This window comes from Bos indicus x Bos taurus, chromosome 10 (genome assembly GCF_003369695.1).
Source record: "Bos indicus x Bos taurus breed Angus x Brahman F1 hybrid chromosome 10, Bos_hybrid_MaternalHap_v2.0, whole genome shotgun sequence".
In the NCBI taxonomy this organism is placed as follows: Eukaryota; Metazoa; Chordata; class Mammalia; order Artiodactyla; family Bovidae; genus Bos; species Bos indicus x Bos taurus.
In genome coordinates, this window is record NC_040085.1 from 41292244 (window position 1) to 41312820 (window position 20577).

Sequence of the window (20577 nt, forward strand, 5' to 3'; positions counted from 1 at the left end):
AACTCTGAGAATCGTTTAGTCTCTGATTTTCATTTTTCTCAATAAGCACCTTCACTAAGGTGCTTCTGAGTACAGAAATCATTAAGGGGTCTTAAGAAAGGTGAAAACAAACAAACAAACCCCAAAACTCATAAAAAGGTCCATAGTAACTACCCTATGATCCAGCAATCTCGCTCATTGGTGTATCGCCAAGGAAACTGAAGTCAGGGTCTGCAACCCATGTTCACTGCAGTATTATTTGGAATAGCCAAGATAGGGAGACAACATAAATGTCCCTTGATGGATGAATGGGTAAAGAACATGTGTGGTAGATATATACAATGAAATATTTTCCACCGTAGGAAAAAAGGAAACCCTGCCATTTGTGACAACACAGGTGAACACGGAGGGCAATATGCTAAGTGACAAAGCCAGACAGAGAATGACCGAAACTATATGGTATCACTTACATGCAGAGTTCTTTCTTAAGCCATTCTCACAGAAACAGAAGATAGAAAGGGTGGATGTGAGGGCTGGGGGAGAGAGGTAAACTGCATAATACAGGTCAAAGTGTATGAAATTTACAGTAAGAATTTGGCACACAGCATTACAACTACAGTTAATAACATGGTTCAGTGTACTTCAAAGTTGCTGAGTCGATAAGCATTCTCAACACACACACACAGACACAACACAATGTGAGGTAACGGATGTTAGTTATTTTGATCTTGGTAATCATTCTACATGTATATGGACATCATATCATCAAGTTGCATACTTTAAAATATACATAGTTGTCGATTATTCCTCAATAAAGCTTTTTTTTTTTAAAAAAAGGTCCATAGTATGCTGACTCTGAGCACAAGTGCTACACAAATTTTCAAAAAATTAAAAGAAAATTAATTTTATCGTTAAAAGTTAAAAAGAAAGGAATTAAAGTCATTAAACATCCCTCCATGTACCTTACCCAAAAGCTGTGTGAGTAAAATCTCTGCCTGGCTTTATCTTCAACCAGGCTGTGTGACAAGGCCAATCTTTTATTTTTTTTTAACTGTGAACTGTTCAAAGCCAACAGTATATATGACAGCAAGATGGTGAAAAACAAAGACTAGCAGACATGGTTTGTCACCAGGGTCAGCACAGGGACCCTAACCCTGAAAGGTCTCAGACTATCCAACATACAGTCAGGGAACTGTGACCTCGCTGTTTTGTTTAAAAGGAGATGAATATTCTCAGGCAAGTTTTTACCTGTAATGTATGTGCAATAATATACACAATTAAACATCTACATTAAATAAAAATGCCTCATTACCTAGACTAAACTTGGCCTAATTAAAGAGTAAATCAAATTAATAAGAAAAATAATTTCTATGAGGCACATAAGCTTATTTTAATCTGGAACCCGAGTAAGGATACATATACCATTAGAGTCCTGAGCTTTATACCATAATCTCAGAAACAAGAAAGTTGAACACAATTGCTTAACCTTGGTGACCTCACATTACTAAGAGAAGGCACGTCTTTAATAGAGTGTAGGTGTGCCCATAAGTCCCAGGAGACAGTGTGTGAGCAATACCAGCATGCTGATACTGCACGTAATCCACACACAAGCAGTCGGTGGTGTGATGACACTCACTGGGATGTAATAGGCACAACAGAGCGGAAGCCAAAGAATCCTGCGATCACATTTTAAAGTACTTTCCTAATCTTGCTGCATACTGGGAGACCAGTGAAGGGGGCAACTTTGCCCTCCAAGTAGACATCTGTTTGTAAAAAATGTAAATCCCAATGTGACGAGTCAGAAGCTACCTGCAGAAAAAGTCTATGTAACCACGAACAAGCCACTTCTCCTCTCTGCTGCTTCTTCTGCATCCATAGCATAAAAATATACTGCTTGTTCAATTCACAAGGAGGCCCTGAGGATTATCTATCCAAAAGCTCCAGAGAAAAGGCATAAATAAAATGACCAGGGTAGCATCATTTCAGGTACCCAGTGCAAGGCTGAATTTGGATCACCTTCTGATCAGGGCCACACAGGCTCACAGGTATGAAGGCTTAAAAACTAAACGTAAAACTTTTTGGTTCACAAATCTCTTCACTTTCTCCCATGCTTCATCAGTCACTCAAAGAAACAAAATACATTTCCTCCCTCCGGGGCTTAATTAGTTCTTTGTGCTGTCAGTTTCCGTGGCCATAATCCATAGGTTTATGATACCAAATGTATCTGAGGGACCAACTGTGAGGGCAGAATCCAGGAAGGTGAGAGTAACTAAAAGCTCATGTGCTTTCAGTTACTGGAAGGCATCTGGGGTATAAGAACAGAGAAAGGCAAATTTCCAAGGCTCCTGCAGGAAGGAAGTCAGACCAACTGGATACAAGTGGCCCTGAGGAACTTGGCCAAATGACTCATTTGGAGGATGCAGAATAAACTTAATGACAGGACCTGCCTAGAGCTAGTCTCAAACTCAAGGTTGCTATATGGAATACTGTAGGACAAAGCATCACTTTGGAAGGGCTCCCTGGGATTCATCAACCCAAGGGCAGAGGTTTTTTTTTTTAATAACAACTCAGTTTAGACCCAACAGCACACGGCCCAGGCATTCTCTGCCACCCGGAGAGAAGTCTGATTTCCTTTTTACCTCAGGGCACGTGCTGGTCCCAATTACTTTCCACCAAAGCAAAAGTGAGGTCAGGGGCCAAATAAGCAGTTGTTATTGTCTCCTTTCAATAGACTCAGATACAATATGATGAATGACCTACTTAATGCACCTCACATTGGTGTATCCTATAGAAAAGATGACGCCTACCCACCCCAGTCAGCATTCCTGTCAGGTCCCCACTTGCAAAGCCTCCTGCAAAAGCTGCACTCTACGTGAGAGCATGATTTTGACCAGGTTAAGACTTCCTGTAGTGATATTTTTGGCTCAGCCAAATATTTCATTGGATCTAAGAGGAAGTGGAAGACAGAAAGAACAAGTGGGGGAAACCAGATAAAGGAAAGAAATATTATCAGAGAAAGAAAGAGACAAAATCCTTGGAGAAGCCCAGGCCAAACCAGAGGGGAAGATGACCTCTGACAAACAGCTGCCTACAAATAGTGAGGCTTGTCTGCTGGACATCTCTAGGAAACCCAGTCCCAAGGCCCATGTTCAGTGATGAATCTTAGTGATGAATCTGGAGGGTTAGCTTTCTCTTGAACCCGTAAGTACTGAGCCAGAAAAATCACCCCCATCATTTCATAAAATCAAACCAAAGACCAGATGGGTGGGAAGTGTAGAGCCAGTATTTAAAAATATATATATCACACTTTTTCAGAGCAGTGACAATTTCACTAAATTATACTAAATGATGTGAAACTCTCTCTTTTATACTCTGTTGCTCTAATACTGAAGTCTTTAAAAGAAATGCAACATGACAAAATGCTGCCCCATATGAAGAATATTCTAAAGAGCAGAGATTTCAGAAGATGGGAAAAGCGAGTATCTCAGTTCCAGAGATAACCTGGATCAGGGGTCCCCAACCTCTGGTACTGGGTCCATGGCCTGTTAGGAACTGGGCTGCATAGCAGGAGGTGAGTGCTGAGTGAGCAAAGCTTCATCTGTATTTATAGCTGCTCCCTATGGCTGCCATTTCCGTCTGAGCTCCGTCTCCTGTCAGATCAGCAACGGCTGATTCCCATATTAAATTCTCATGCATCACAATGTAATATAATAGAAATAAAGTACACAATAAATGTAAAGTGTCTGAAGCATCCTGAAGCCATCCCCTACCACTCTGTTCCTGGGAAAATTATCTGCCATGAAATTGGCCCCAGGTGCCAAAAGGCTGGGGACCACTGCCTGAGACAGTAGCTTGGAGGGGTACCGCAGACCCTGTGGTCCAGAGGAAAACACACCCTGCCCAAAAGTGGAAAAAGCCCTCTTCATAGTTATCCCAACACTGAATTTCGAGGCCCCTTGCTTTCTCCACAAATGTCATCATATATTGAATCAAGTAAAAACTAACAGTCTCACAACTGACCAAACCTACAGTGTGTACGCTGCATAACAAGCTCAAAAATAAATAGTGAAAACAACAGAAAAAAGAAAAACCAAATGGTCATTTACTCTAAGAATCCAGGCTTGTGTTTATGCTCCACATGAGGTCCGAATTGAATCTGGGCTTGAAATCCACCAAACTCACATGCTTTCTCGAAGGAGACAGGGTGGGAGCCATTCAGGATATCATCCCGAGCCTGCAACACAAGAGGAAGCAAAAAGCATCAGGAGCTTGGGGGGACCAACACGATTTCTCCAGTTCCATGTTCCTGGCACCCAAGCCTACCCTCTCTGGGGAGATGAGGGGAAGCGTGCCAGCCAAGCCAGAGTGAGGCATTCATTCAGGACGCTGTGAGCGACTGTAGCGTCACAGAATTAATGCAAAGGGAAAACAAGTCCGTGCCCAAACTGCCTATGGATGGAAGGCATCAGCAATGCCCAGTATATTAAAACTAAAGCTTGAGTGCAATCTAGGGAGGTAGAAGTGATTGTGAAAAATAAAGGGGCCAAGGGAAGTCCTTGTATAATGACCAGATTCATAGGGGACAGAAATGCAATAGATTTTTATGACCCTAAGTGATAAAGTTAATAGAAAAATTACCTAGAAGTAAAAATCAACCCAATCCCCACCCCAAGATAAACAGAACAGACAAGCACTCAGTACTGCAGACATCTGGGTGAAATGATAAGCAAATACACAGTCCAGGAATCAGGAAGGCACTGCACTTGAAGTCTTTCTCCTGTTTCCTGACCCCCTCACTTGTGTTGCTATTTATTGTCTTTCCTTTCTCTAGTTAAATGACCCCCAGAACACTTTCAGATGTACACTCTGACCTGTGGCCCTGAGCCTTAAACCAACAAGCATTTTCTTATTGTCTGGATCTCTCTCTCCCTCTGGCCTACCAGCCTCATTTCTCCAAGTCCTTCCTCCATCTGCTAACTTGGGGGCCAGCAAAATTTTCCTGTAAAATGCCGGAGAGTAAACAAATTACATCTTCTGGGCCATGAACTCTGCCGTCAGAATGCGAGTGCGGCCACTGACAATACGTAGACAATTATGTGATAAAGAAGGGGATTTACCAGTGTGCAATATGTAAACAAATGAGATGTGGTTCCAATAAAACTTTAATATTTATAAACACAGGTGACACCGTGGCTGCATTTTGCTGACCCTCCCCCTCCCACATTATTGCTAAGAGCCAATAGGTTGATAAGTAAAAGGAGAGGAAAGGGAAGGAATACAGGGAAGAATGAAAGAAGTAAGAGAGGAAGGAAGATGTTTTCCTTGGGCCAACAGAAGTCTTTGGGACTGTCTAGTCAAAGCCCACATCTTACGTACTGGGTAACTGCAACTCAGATAAATTGAATGATTCATCTGAGTTTAAACAATTGCTTAATGGCAAAAATTTTAAATGTTATTGAGAGAATATCTTTCAGTTAATGAGAAATACTGATTTTCTGACCAATATCCATCCTTGTTTTCTAGATGTGAGCTAAGAAAGCAGTAGTACATGTGAATGGTGAGTATTTCCTGCAAAGCCAGAAGACAGAGAGAGACAGCAGTGGCTACCAGGACCCCCGATGGGAAGCCAACCAAAGCCCCTCTCAGGATGGCCGGCAGCACACAGTGGACGTCAACCTGCACCACAGCTCAACATGATTGAAAAGAGAACGTCACAGACACGGCAAGAACCAGAGCCCAGTTCCTGCCCTCCCCCAGCCACAGCCGGAGTTCTGGAAAGCTCACCAACCTCGGGGTCTGAGCGTTCGATACTGTACCTGAACATAGAGCAAGTTCAGCTGCACGGGGTCTCTTGAGTCCACATTCTGATCAGAGTAAAAGAACTTCCGTCTAAGCAGCAGTGTTTCATTTTCATCTACTCCTTGTTCTCTGAATGTTCGGCTGTGATCCAGCCAATTTACTGCAACGCAAGATGACATATCAAAGAACTGTGTCTACTTTTCCTCTTAGTTCAAGGGGATTAACCAAAACAGCAGCATGATGCAGACGTGGATTTTTAAAATGCTCATATTCAGTTATAGTTGCTTCTTAGATTAAATCTGAGCTCTTTAACTTGGCAAAGTAATTGGATGCTTACTACCTGACATATGAAAAAGCAAATGACAGAGAAGTTCACAGCTCTTCTTAAGTTAGTAAAACCCTACAATGAATTTATAATATGCCCATTCCTTGGGTGGAGGAAGAAACAAGGAAAACAATGCTTTAAGCCGAGACAATCAAGTCTGCATTTTCTTTTAAGTCAAGACTGGCCTTTACTCTGATCAGGAGAAATAATTTATAAACTCTGAGCATAATGAGTTGCTACCCTTGACCTTAGGCAGAAAAGAGGAGGAAACTGGAAGTAATTGGGACCAGGAGAGGACAGGACACTGAGGGGCAGGGGAGGGGAGAACCCTGCACATGGCCCACCAGTAATCTCACTCATTTAGAAAATACTGGCCTGATACCTAGATGCATGGGGATGGATCGTTGCTCTATACTTCCCACAGCTCTCATTCCTACACTCCTCCCCAGGCTTAACACACACACACATACTGAGAGCAAGTATTTATTGACAAGCCTTGACTTCAGCACAGGGAATGTACTGAATGGACCTCCTCTCCCACACTAGCCGGGAGAGCATCATGCACAATATAATCTTCAGGATTTGTCTACCAAGGTCTCACTTGGAAAGAAGCATGCAATTGGAAATCGAATGAGGTAAAAAGAAAAGAAAAAAAAGAGAGAGAGATTGGAAAAAGGGTCAGAGGAAATGAAAGCCCCACTGAAGACCAACGAACATAAGGACAAGGATGACATCTTCCCAATGCAACAGCAAGAGAAAGAACAGTGAAAGAAAGTAAGAAGTTGGGAAGGTCTGAGTGAAATGTGCATAAAGTATGGTCCTTCTGGGAAGGTGTTGGGGGTGGTGTCAGCCAGTGCACAAAACACAGGCTTTGGGGACACGTGGTGCACACATACTTGTTTTTCTGTATATTAACTCTGTAGCCATAGAAAAGGATTTTCCTGTGGTGGAATTATATTACTATTTTGTAACCCCTAAGGAAATAATGGATGGAGGCAATAGTCATCCAAGGCTGTTAATGTCACAAAAAGGAAACAATCAAATTCAGCTTCCCAATGGACGTACCACATAGGAGTCGCTATTCTTAAACACGGATACACGTATCTGATCAAGCCTCCAGAACTCAGGAATTAAAAGGGACATATGAACATGTTAGATGACACCACAGGCATCTAACAAAATCCAGAATATAGAAAATTGTATACAAGTAACAATCCAGGGTTCTCCCCTCAAGAATTACAAGGCAAAAAAAAAGAAAAAGAGAGAGAGAGAGAGTGATGGAGAGAAAGCTTGGGACTAAAAGAGTTAAGCAGCCTTTCATCCAAGCTTATTTGGACCCTAGTTCAAACTGCTAACAAAAAAGCTTTTTTTAGAAGGCAATGGAGAAACTGTAAACATGATGCATGTATTTGACATTAAAAGATTACCTTTTAGGTGTGAAATGCTATTATCACTTTTTTCCCCCGTAAGGGTCTTTTTCTTTTAGTGACACAGACCCAAATGTTCATAGATGAAATAAAGGAATAAAGACCCCTGTCTAGACCATACAAATTATGGGAGAGGAGAGAGGCGGGCAGCCCATGTGCCCACATCACACTTCCTCCCTGGACACTCACAGTCGTCATCCGTGTGAAGCTTGGCCTTCAGCTTCTCCATCTTCCTCTCATCTCTTAACAGTGTCCTATCTTTTTTTAGCGTACCCGTCCCTTCTTCTTTCTTTTCTTCAATTGTTTCTTGGATTAAAGAGTATTCTTCATAGTTTGTAATTCCTAAAATTATAAATGAGTTTATCAATTAGATTAGTGACTGCATTGCCATCAGTCCCTTTCGTCCTGGGGCCCGTAATACTCCAAGGAGTCCCTGGGGATGAAGGACAGAAAGAAGCCTTGCCAAGGGGGAAGGTCAGGGTCACTCCAGGGAGCATGCATCAAGTAACTGGCCACAAAGGAGGGTCCTCCACTAGGTAAGTCACATCCCAACGTCATGCTAAAGTCTCCTGAGTAATTTTTGAGTAATAAGAACAAAATAGAAATAGAACAGAGGAAGGCAAGACAATGTCAAACAAGCAGTGTCTGAAGGACCTGGGCTTCATTTTCATTATGAGAAAAATAAGACAGGAAAGGCCACTTTCTTAAAATATTCAAGTGGGTTCATATATTGCAACATCTGTAAGACGTTACCAAAAACCAAACAAACATTTTGGCCAACCCAATAGAAAGGAGACAGACTTGTTCTTTGAGGAGACGAATAGAAGCAAGGTGGGGGGGCAATGTCTAATATGATTGTATAGGCTGGCCCCATGAGTCTCCCGGAGGTAATGGGGGTCAGTGATGCTTAGACAGAATCTCCCAGTCATGGGTGGGAGCCTGAACCATATGATTTCAAAAACATTATTTTCAATTTGAGAATTCATTTAATTTTGAAAGGGAAATAAAAGCTCTCACTTGTGACTCAGAGAGACGCTTAAGTGTTTACAATACCAGTTAGCCGGTTTGCTAATCAGGAAAATGAACACACTCTCTTGGGATTGCGCCAAAGTCAATGAGTTATGATATGTTCAAAATTGCCCAGACACCCAAAGTGGGTGTAAAAAGGAGAAGCATGTTATTAACAACAAAGCCAAATCCAGAAGCTTGGCATGTGAACACTCACCTATCCTGCTGCAGATAGTAACCAGGAGTTCCCCGACTGTCTTGGAGTCATCCACCATCACCGTTTTCACAGATCCATCAAGCATCCGAATTTTCTGAGGTCTCTGTTTCTTTTTATATTCCAAAATATCCTAGAGCAAAATCATGTAAACATTTCATGTTGCGTGGGAAATTAGTTAATAAACCTGGACACTTCTCTTTAATAAAAGAATTTTCCCTAGCTCCCTCTGATTCCCTCCTTCTAATTTTTCACAAGATTTTTGCCACTAATACAGAACCTCCAGTGCTAAACTGCTTACATAAAGATTTCTTTAAAATCTGATAGTATACATGTATACCTGTGGTGGATTCATTTCGATATTTGGCAAAACTAATACAATTATGTAAAGTTAAAAAAAAAAAAAATCTGATAGTAAAATTGCACCCCCAGAAGTACTACTTATAGCTCACAGTTACTGAAAACTAACCTCTATAAAGTCAAAGTAACATATATCCTTCTGAAAAGCTGAGAATGATCTGCTGTAATGAGAATTAGCAAAGGAAAATGCCTACTTGTTTTTTGAAAAGATTGTGCTTCTCCAATGGTCTCTTACACAGTAGTAAGAAATTTGTATATATATATATGTTATAAAAGACATAAATAATGCCCCCATAATTCTTCATTTAATGGTATATCACCAAAAAAGTGGTTTTCACGATAATGGCAAAACCAAAAAGGTAATAAGTTTGAGAGTTATGTCTAAATAAGAGATTTCTCTTTTACTACACTTCTTAAAAATAGAACTATGGAAGGAAAATTAACCGGCGCCTCACACTTCACTCTCATTTATGGAATACTGACTAATCTGATACGTCTATTCTGTACATCAAAACCCAGTATATCTCAGAAGTTAAGTTGAACAGAATATAACACATTTAAAAAAAAATTGAAGTATAGTTGATTTACACACTGTATTCGTTTCAGGTATACAGCAAAGCGATTCAGTTACAAACGTACATTTTTTCAGGGCATCTTCCATTATACGTTATTATATGATACTGAATATGGTTTCCTGTTACTCATTATTTTTTACTCATTATTTCTTCCTACTTCCACAACACAACCATTTTTGTTGTTAATATTACTGATAGTGATTAAACACAGCTAATATGAACTTTTTATAAAAGCAAAACACTGGTTATGATTTAACCTCTGACAATCTTTAGGACTGTAGATAGACTGATAGCTTGACAGACAGAATGAACAACTTTTTTGTTCCCTCTGGATCCTTACTTTCTATCACCAGTCACCAGGGGACGTCCTACATACGTAGAGGAAGATGCTCTACGTCATAACTACCATGGCCCAGCAGCAGCATGTCGAAAGAGCTTAAAACCGTAGCCTCATGCTGCTTTAATTACTCTGCGAAGTCTCAAGAATTTGGACTGTTGATATTTCCTATCACTAACCTGGACAGACTTTACAAAATACATTACATCAAAACTATTAAACAATGCTCTGAAATCAAAACAGATTTTCCAATCTCTCCTTTTCTTTGAAGCATAATCATGTTGGCTTCTATGGAAGGCCTAGGAAGAAAGTGATGAAAACTCAAAGGAAGATCAACAGCATACCCCATTTCTCAACATGTAGTAATCCAGTGTTCTGCCTGCTTCCAGCCAAATTCCTTTCCTGGGGTCTTCATCCGAGAGAAATAGCCCATAGTCAGACGCTGGAGGGAAAACAGAAGGAAAAATAAAAGGCAAAGTGATGATGAACCCATCACTGACTTCCAGGCCCTTGAATCTGCTGACTTGGCAGGATGGGAGGTGGGCTCCTTCACCAGAGAAATACTTCATTCTCCAAACATGAGCAGCCACTGGGACTAAAACAGATTGAGAAGAATAAGAGCTGAGCTGCAAAACCAGCACCCACATACGAGGTTCAGATTTCTTAAACCCAGTGGGCAGTAGGTGTGTCTAAGGTTTAGGGAAACACCAGAAACAAAGCAGTCTAAATTTCTTGTTACTGAACTGGGCTTTTGTTTCCTACCATGTGCTTCTGGACTTCCCTGGTGGCTCAGACAGTAAAGCGTCTGCCTACAATGCGGGAGACCCGGTTTCAATCCCTGGGTGGAGAAGGAAATGGCAGCCCACTCCAGTATTCTTGCCTAGAAAATCCCATGGATGGACGAGCTTGGTAGGCTACAGTCCATGTGGTCGCAAAGAGTCGGACACGACTGAGCGACTTCACTTTCACTTTCTTTCAGGTGCTTTAAAAGTCAGGCCAAGAACTCATGAGAGACCATGGAAATGATCACTTGAGTCCAAGGCCACCCAGGTAAAGAGGGGCTGATGGAGACTTTATACTTGGCATGATCCTTCCATCACCCCCACATGGCGTTACAAAGTAAAAGAGTTCCCATGACGTGAAGTCTCTGCTCCCCATACCATCAAATTAAGAGTAAAGTCGGAGAGTTAAACCCTGTGTTCTTCACAGAAATCCCTTAATCTAACCCAGGAAGTACAAGATGGTGGAGGCAGGAGGAAAGCGGTATCATTTCCTGTCTCAAAAGCAGAGACATTACTTTGCCAACAAAGGTCCGTCTAGCTAAGGCTATGGTTTTTCCTGTGGTCATGTATGGGTGTGAGAGTTGGACTGTGAAGAAAGCTGAGTGCCAAAGAATTGATGCTTTTGAACTGTGGTGTTGAAGAAGACTCTTGAGAGTCCCTTGGACTGCAAGGAGGTCCAACCAGTCCATCCTAAAGGAGATCAGTCCTGGGTGTTCATTGGAAGGACTGATGCTAAAGCTGAAACTCCAATACTTTGGCCACCTCATGCAAAGAGCTGACTCATTGGAAAAGACTCTGATGCTGGGAGGGATTAGAGGCAGGAGGAGAAGGGGACGACAGAGGATGAGATGGCTGGATAGCATCACCGACTCGATGGACGTGAGTTTGAGTGAACTCCGGGAGTTGGTGATGGACAGGGAGGCCTGGCGTGCTGCAATTCATGGGGTCGCAAAGAGTCGGACACGACTGAGCAACTGAACTGAACTGAACCCAGGAAGTACAAGATGGTGGAGGCAGGAGGAAAGCGGTATCATTTCCTGTCTCAAGATTTGTCTCTTCCTAAATGTGATTCAAGGAAACCTCTGAGACCCAGATGAGGGCCAGAGCTCCTGTTGTTTCTTAGAAAAACAACTTCAAGATCTGTAAAGGTTTGTATCTCCACCAGAGCTTTTGAGCAATCCAACTCAAACAAAGTTTAAAAAAGTCTGAGAATAAACAGTAACAGAAAAGTAAAAACATCAGATATGATTGGATAACCAGAACTTGGGAACCTGGGCAATTTTTTTTTTTGGGTGGGGGGAGGGTGGGTTAATCTAGAAATAACAGATTGTTTTGAATAATATAGATTATTATTATAGATTGTGTTTTGAATAATATAGACATTGCTTTTGGACCAAAAGATTCGTGGTTTTGAGAGTAACAGAACTTTTCATGAAGACCCATGCCTAACAATAACTGTCTTTGAATGTTTGATTTTTATGATTCCAATTTTCAAGGAAAGTTTTATTCCATTTTCACACTAAAGGCTTATGAATTCAGGAGTAACCTCAATTTCTTATGCATCAGTCAAACACTAAATAAAGGAAGGAAATGTAGAGAGAAGACAAAGGGAAATGGAAAATAAACTTGTATGACTGACTTGTTTAAACTCAGATTAACTGTGGCCAGTGGTTTAACCAAACATTAAACAAAACATGTCTCACAATTTTTTTTTAAGGTTTGAGATAAAGATTAGAAGCCCCTGCAAAGTACTTGAAATATGATGCTTGCCCTGGGTCCTTATGGCAGTTCCAGTCTTCTTCAGGCTGCTGGCAGTAGAAACAGTGAAACAGGGCTCAGGATACACAAAAGCAATAACTGTTTGAGCAACTTCATCTGTACTCTATAGGCCTTTATACCAAAAAGTGATTTGTAAACTGCAGAACACGTTGCTGAAGTATGAAAGGGACATGATGATGATGCTGGTTCACTGGCAGAACTACAATGATGTCATTACAAGTTTTACATACGAGGCGAGTAAGGTCCAGGATAAGAATTTCATTCGAAACATATACACTAGCTGACCTGTGCACATATGCAGAGCCTCTGTTTCCTTAGCTACCAGGGTAAAATATACAAACACACTTCAAGCAGCCAGCAAATAACCAATGACCTACCTTGGCCAGTTTGCGCCTCGGGTACCCTTTCTCGAATGACTCGACACGCATCGTACACAGCCGTTGATGGCTCAAACTGCATGGTCTTGACCACATTGCAGTGGCGGACACAAATCTTTAAAGACAGAGCCACCATTTTCCCAGGAGATTTGAGGACCCTCACTTAGAGTGCCTGGAAAACACAAAGGGGCAAAGCGTGACATTCATGACACCTGGCCAAAAAAAAGTTACACTCTGAATCAGCTTTAAAAATCGAAAAAGAAAAAAATGGCAATTAAAGAGGCTTTGGACAAAACTACAAATTAAACAAATTTAGAATAAGACAGCAGCACACAGTCTTGGAGTTACCACAGCGTGGCAAGGAGAGCCTCCTAGAAGGAGGGAACTGCAGGCGTTCACCAAGGCTCCTTCCTCAGGCTGCTCCCTACTTGGGGTTTTTCCAAGTATTAGTCAGTCGCGTCCAACTCTTTGCAACCCCATGAACTATATAGCCCACCAAGCTCCTCTGTTCATGGGGTTCTCCAGGCAAGAATACTGGAGTGGGTTGCCATGTTCTCCTCCAGGGGATCTTCCCGACCCAGGGATCGAACCTGCGTCTCCTGCATTACAGGCAGATTCTCAACCGTCTGAGGGACTGGGGAAGCTGTTGGGTTTTCCCAAGGGAGAGAGGAGTTTCCCAGGTGAATGTCCTCCACGTGAGAGGCAGAGCACCCACTGCTGTCTGCTGTAGATACCTGTCAGTATCCTCAATCATAGGGCTCCCTCCCCAGCAGCTCCTGGGCACAGAGAAGGAGCACCTCTACCCTCCGGTGGTGCTTCTCACAGCCAAACTGCACCACGTCTGTACCAGAAGACTTAGCTTGTAGGCCCAGACCCATCCCCAGGAGACAGCAACTGGCCACTCTGCTTCCATTTCCCCACAACAAGAGAGCTATGCTGTTTGCCCTGCATAATTCATAGAAGAACTGAATCCTGAGCGGACATCAATGCCAGGCCAATGCACAGCTATCACTAATGAGGCCAGAGTGAGATATTTTAAACACTCAGTGTGCCAGACAGCTTCACACTCTTCAGGGGTCTCAATGTAGAGAAAAAGATGATTTAGTTGTTCTTTCATTCTGACAAAAGCCTGGGATATTTTACTTCTTACCCAGTTCAATGGCTTTAAAAATAGATAGGTGCTTAGGCTAGGTTTGAATTATTTCACAAAAGCCTTCTTTGCCATTTTATATCCAACCATTAAATACACTTTCCAAGTTGATGGCTTCTAGGTTATTCGAATTACCTGTTCTATTCCTTGGCCAAACTTACCCCCGACACCCAGCCCAGTCCAGTCTCTATCAATGCAGGCCTTGGGTGCAAAAGGGAGGCACTTCTCTGCACCTGAGGAGCCAACACAGACTTACCCAGCTCACTGTCATTCTGGCAACCAAAATAAGGGGCTTCACAGCGAATAAGCTATTAGAATCCTAGAATGGCATGAATAACAAACCTTCAGGAGTGGCAAGCTCACACTCCTTTCTTATCTTTCATTAGATAGTCTACAGGAAGTAAGCACCACAGCTCCCTCTGAGAATGCAAACCCTAAGAAGCAACAAGGTGGCCACAGGCAGAGAGGAAAACAGGCTGACCAGGCCCAGGCCTGGGGTGGCAGCCTCGATCTGCTTCCCAGCAAGCCTCAGTGACCACTAGCTTCCTAATATCAAGCAACTCTGGTCACTTGGCTATGGAGAACACTTTTCAACAGAAGCTCTGGTATCCATGGGCAGGATGTACACACACTCTCAGGCAGCAGCCATTTGGTCTGTCCAACTGTAAAGTCATTCTGACCTCTGCTTACCTTCTACATGAATTCTGTCCATGAAAACATGAAAATATTTCTTACTTGAGAAATATCAAGATATACTTCTTAACAAACAACAGTATTTGCTGACAATCTGCCTAAATGGAATTAATTGACTCTAGTCTGGTCATTGGCTAGACTGAATTATTCAGAATATCTGATGGCTTTCCATCTACAATACTGTGGTCTTACAAAGCCATATATGCAGGCATCCCTTTGGAGATGTTGCAGATTTGGTTCCAGACCACCACGATAAAGTGGGATACTGAAATGGAGTGAATCACATGGATTTTTCTGGTTTCCTCGTGCATATAAAACTCGTTTACGCAATAATGTGGTCTATTAAGTGTACAATACCATTATGTCTGGAAAGAAAATACATATACTCTTATCAGAAAATATTTTATTGCTGAAAAATGCTAGCCATTCTCTGAGCTGTGAGCAAGTTGTGATTGTTTTGCTGGTGGAAGGTCATGTTGATGAACGCTGACTGATGAGGGCAGTAGGGTTGAAGATTAGTCTGGCTGTGGCCACTGCTTGAAACAACAGTGAATTTTGCTGTACTGACTGACCCTTTCTTTCACAAAAGATTTCTCTATAGCACTTCTAATTTCCTTCAAGAACTTTTCCTCTGCATTTACAACTTGACTGCTTGGCACAAAAGGCCTAGCTTTTGGTCTGTTTTGGCCTTTATCACTAATGAAATCACTCCTAGCTTTGGACTTAAAGTGAGAGATGTGAGACTCTTCCATTTATTTGACCACTTAGAGGCCACAGTAGGGTTATTTACTGGCCTAATTTCAATATTGCTGTGTTTCAGGGAATAGAAGAGGCCAGAGGAGAGGGAAAGAGCTGGCTGGTCAGTAGAGTAGTCAGAACACACTTATCAATTAAGTTCCCTGTCTCATGTATGGGTGCAGTTCAAACAAACAATTATAATAGTCACATCACAAATATAATAATGAAAAAGTTTGAAATACTGTTAGGATTACCAAAATGGAAAACAGAGATATGAAATGAGCATATACTGATGGGAAAATGGTGACATTGATAGACTTGTTTGACTCAGTGTTGCCACAAGACTTTGATTTATAAAAAAAAAAAAACACAAAAAAACACACAGTATTTGTAAAGCACAGTAAAACAAGGTGCTATGAAATGCTGTATGCCTATAAGGTTCAACTCAACTCTTTTTATAAGCATATTTAATGAATCAACTCTCTAATTTGAGGAAATCAAAATGTACGGTATCACTTATACATGGAATTTAAAAAATAATACAAATGAATGTATATGCAAAACAGAATCAGACTCATGGAAAAAGAAAACATGTGATTACCAAAGGGGAGAAGAAAAGGAGAGGGACAAATTAAGGGTGTGAGACTAACAAATACAAACTACTATGTATAAAATAGATAAGCAAGAAAGATCTACTGTATAGCACAGGGAATTCCAGCCATTATCCCACAACCCATAATGGAGCATCATCCACAAAAACACTGGATCACTATGCTGTACAGCTGAAACTAACATCATATTGTACCTCAACTATACTTCAACAAAAACAACTCTAGAGATAAATTGACAAATCTGCTGTGATGCAGACCACTCCATGGGTTAGTTTTTCCCCTGCAGCTGGTGACAACTATGGGGATTCCTGAACCTGTGAGATCCATGTGCATGAAAATGAAAGTGGCTCAGTTGTGTCCGACTCTTTGTGACCCCATGGACTGTAGCCTGCTAGGCTCCTCTGTCCAAGAAATTCCCCAGGTAAGGATACCGGAGTAGGTAGCCACTCCCTTCTCCAGGGGATCTTCCCAACCCAGGGATTGAAACTGGGTCTCCCACATTGCAGGCACCTTCTTCACTGTCTGAGCCACCAGGAAAGCCCCATGAGATGGCTGGTGGTAACTGTCAGTGGGAAAGACTGTGAAACTCAATGATTTCATGGATGCTGTTTATGAATACACCAAAGAGAATGGGATGGTTAATATTTTTCATTCCCTGAGAACAGGAAGCAGTACAATATAAGTGTCCCTTCATGAAGCATCTCTTCCCAGCCTAATCATTGGATTTTCTGAAGAGTAAATGAATGGTTTCTGCAGCCAAGCAGAGAAAGACTCAATCATAGAAAGACAGAGCCATGACATGGGGTGAGAGCAGAATTGAGCAGCAGAACAGACCACACGGGAGCTCAGCAGGAGGAAGAACTAGGGCAGCAAGGAGAAAGGGGCAAATGAAGGTCTGGGGGCTGCTCTAGGACAGATGGTGCAGAATCAACGAGTAACGTGGGAGAGAAGCCCAGAACACTGGGAAGCAGAAGGCAAGAAGAGAAGAAGAAAAAATTGACGGTGAAGGAACATCTCTATCCAAAACAACTGGGAAAATGAAGAAGCCATTGACTGAGAAGGAGAAAGGTGCTGGAAGGCACAGGTTTGGGGTGAAAAGTTACTAATGAGTTTCTTTGGGATGTATTCAGTGAGATGTAGAGCGGAGTCCAATACAAAACTGAAGGTATGGGACTTCTCTGGTGGTCCAGTGGCTAAGACTCCACACTCTCCAAGGAGGGTGCCCAGGTTCCATCCCAGGTCAGGGAACTAGATCCCCCCCTGCCACAGCCAAGAGTTCAAATGCCACAACTAAAGATCCCACATGCTGCAACAAAGATGGAAGATCCCGCATGCTGCAACTAAGCGCTGGCACAGGCAGGTAGCTAGACAGAGAGATACACACACACACACACATATACATATAAAATATTTTTTTTAAAAACTGGAGGTATAAATCATCATAGTCAAATCCTTGGGGTTAGAAAGATCATCTAGGGAGTGAGCAAGAGTGGAAACAGACCTGAGGTCTAGACCACAAGAAGGCCTAGTGGTGGGGGAGGGAGGAGTATGGAGAGGGAGTGCAGGCAGAGGAAGCTGTGTCACACAGGAGGGAGCGATCACCTGGGTTAAATGCTAGTCACAGTTCAGGAAGAGGGGCACTGAGCTAGGACAGCTGAATTGGACAGCTTGGAGGCGAAAGAAATAGCACACGTGTTCAGTTCTCTGTCTTCGTGAAGCCAAATGAGAAGCAGCAGCCTGGTCGTGTCTCCTAGGCTCCCGTCCTGGAGGGCCAGGAATTAGCAAGAGGGCTAAGAATGCAGGAAAGTGGACAGCTGAATTGGCCAGCTTGGAGGTGTCTAGCAGCGGAGGTAAGAGGAGCGGGAAAGGCCAGAGCAGCAGGTTTACGAGACAGACGAGGAGAAGGGCTGGCACACAGAGTATGGAGACCTGCTGGAAGGCGTGGAGGGACAGGCAGTGGCTCTCATTCATGCGTTAAAGGCTCTTCATCCAGAAGCAATTCATCACATGCTTGCTGCACACTTTACAGAGTATCTATATAGCCCTGGCTGCCCCCTTATTACAGCCCAAGGGGCAGCCCCGGGATAGCTAAGTGCCCTTCCTGGAGACAGGTGCCTCACCACACACACTGCAGCGTACATGTGTATGAGAGGAGAGGGTAGGATTAGGTAAGCCGTGGTTCAAGCAAAGGCTGCTGGATGGGAGCAGGCGGACCAGGGTCAATCCCAGCCTGTCGATACCTTGAACCTTCTCTCTCGGCTTTCCAGAGAGCAGGAAATGACCAACTCCCATGAAAGGAGCCAGCAGACAGGTGATGCTCAGCTAACTCCTTCCCATCTCCTTATCCTGATATCTCATGATGGAGGCCACTCTCCTTAGTTTAGGACAGATGTTCAACAGAATAAGGGACACCAGATTCATTACTTGATCCGTGTTCAACTTTTCTACCCTCTAAAAACAATCACTGCAAAAACCATCAGTTTCACTACATGGGGACACATTACAAAAAATCCAGTTAGTCACCCTGAAAGAGCTGTGCACAGTGGTTGAAAACTACAAGGCTCCAATTTCTTCTACTAGTCTTGGCTCTCTCTCTTCTTATGACTCAGTGTTCCCAACCATGAAAGCATGAAACAAGACAATTTCCTACATGGGAATATTTTTTTTTAATGTAAATTATGTACATAAAATGCTTTACAAATGACAAAATTCTGTATAAAGACATATTTACTACTAACACGCAAGAGGATCCCACACACAGAAAACCCTCAGTGAAGTTTTGAAACCAAAGTGCATAGAGATTTAATCACCATTCCGCCAGGAGCACAGCAGTGAGAAGTTCCTAGCCCTACTCTCAACATGACAGATGTGCAGAATGGACATTTGTTGGAATAAAGTGTCCTGACTTACAACAAAAAGAAAGTAGGCTTAAAGTATAAAGCAGCCTAGAGATGTCAGCAAAAGATGGGTATGTATTCAACACCCCTGAGAAGTCTCTATAGATCCACTCAGGCCCAAAGAAAATTAGGCAGCTCTGATGACACGTGATAAAACCTGACTTTGCCTCTCCACTGTGATGTTTTCAGGTCAGTGCAGCACTGACTCTGACAACAACTGAGCCTCCTGTCCACTTTTCTGTATTCTTAGCCCTCCTGCTAATTCCTGGCCCTCCAGGACGGGAGCCTGGGAGACATGACCAGGCTGCTTCTTCTCATTTGGCTTCACAAAGACAGAGAACTGAACACGCGTGCTATTTCTTTCAGTCCTGTTAGAGTCTGATGAACCTCTATTCTACGTTCCTATCCTTGTTCTTCTTCTGCCCCAGGTGGAATGTCTGCTATAAAATTGGACCTTATGTTCCTGTTCTTTTTTTTTTTTTTTTTTTGCTAAAATACAGGTATAGGAATTCCTGGCAGTTCAGTGGTTAGGAGGACTTGGTGCTTTCAATGCCTGGGCCCTGGTAGGGGAACTAAGATCTTGCAAGCTTCGTGGTGAAGCCAAAAAAAAAAAGACAGGGTATAAAGGCATAAAACATTCATTACTCTCCTTTGCAAAATCTCTTCTCATTCCGACCATTTTGGCCCTGCGTGTGTGAAGGTTGCCTGGACCAAGACAGAAACCCTTCTGCGCCATCCACTGTGGAAGATGAGCCAATGGAACCAGTGGTGAAGCGCAGACGTTCTCTCCTTTTAAAGTAAACACTTTTCAGTCCCAGAGAGCTGTAAACAGCCCAGTGTGATGGCAGCGGCGCTGGCTTGAGGCTAGCTCCAAGCTCCAGTACACCCTGGGACAAACAAGCCTGACTCAGCCAGACCTCATCCTCTCTGAAAGCACACCCACCATTGGTCAAGATGAGCAATCACCCCTTGGATCTCTGTCCTGGTAAGTGAAGGCCATGAAGTGCTCCCACTGCCCCCGACCCCTGCCTTACCAACTCCCACCCTGAGCTGGTCATTTAAGTGCCACCTGCCTCAGTCTTCTCTCTGAAATAGGAGACAATAATAAATGTACCTCTAAGATGGCTAGAGAACTAAAGAAATTCATACATGTCCAAGGCACACAGAAAGTACTGGGTCAAAGTTTGTTGTTATTATTTATTAGTCATGGTAGTTGGGAAAACACTGGAAGCAGCATACTGTGTTCAGTCACGGCCTAAGCTGCAAACTTCACTTTATTGTTTAATTTGCATCTATCATACACTAGATATTATGATGTTGGTGCAAAAGTAATCACGGTTTTACATTGGTGACCTTTGCTGTTTGATATTGAAATATATTCATAAATGTGGTTATACATCATTTTAATGTGTATTTCTCACTTTATGCTTTTTTGCTAATGACTTATTAGCTGCTGTGTATTTTATATTTATCTTAGATTAGGAAAAAGATGTTAGATAGAAAGTAAATTCGAGCAGTTCTCTTAT

At 42.5% G+C, this 20577-nt stretch overlaps 1 protein-coding gene across 11 annotated transcripts in view; it reads right to left on the bottom strand.

Moving 5' to 3' along the window:
* Positions 1 to 20577, bottom strand: part of TLN2 (talin 2) — a 496539-nt gene that overhangs the window by 198191 nt on the left and 277771 nt on the right. For all 11 annotated transcript variants that reach the window (XM_027553835.1, XM_027553837.1, XM_027553839.1 and 8 more), the window contains 6 exons: positions 12963 to 13134; positions 10369 to 10466; positions 8756 to 8885; positions 7720 to 7872; positions 5796 to 5938; positions 4086 to 4213 (listed from right to left, as the gene is read on the bottom strand). In XM_027553835.1, the coding sequence (XP_027409636.1) occupies positions 4086 to 4213; positions 5796 to 5938; positions 7720 to 7872; positions 8756 to 8885; positions 10369 to 10466; positions 12963 to 13098 (788 nt within the window). In that variant the 5' untranslated portion in view covers positions 13099 to 13134. The remainder of the gene's footprint in view (positions 1 to 4085; positions 4214 to 5795; positions 5939 to 7719; positions 7873 to 8755; positions 8886 to 10368; positions 10467 to 12962; positions 13135 to 20577) is intronic.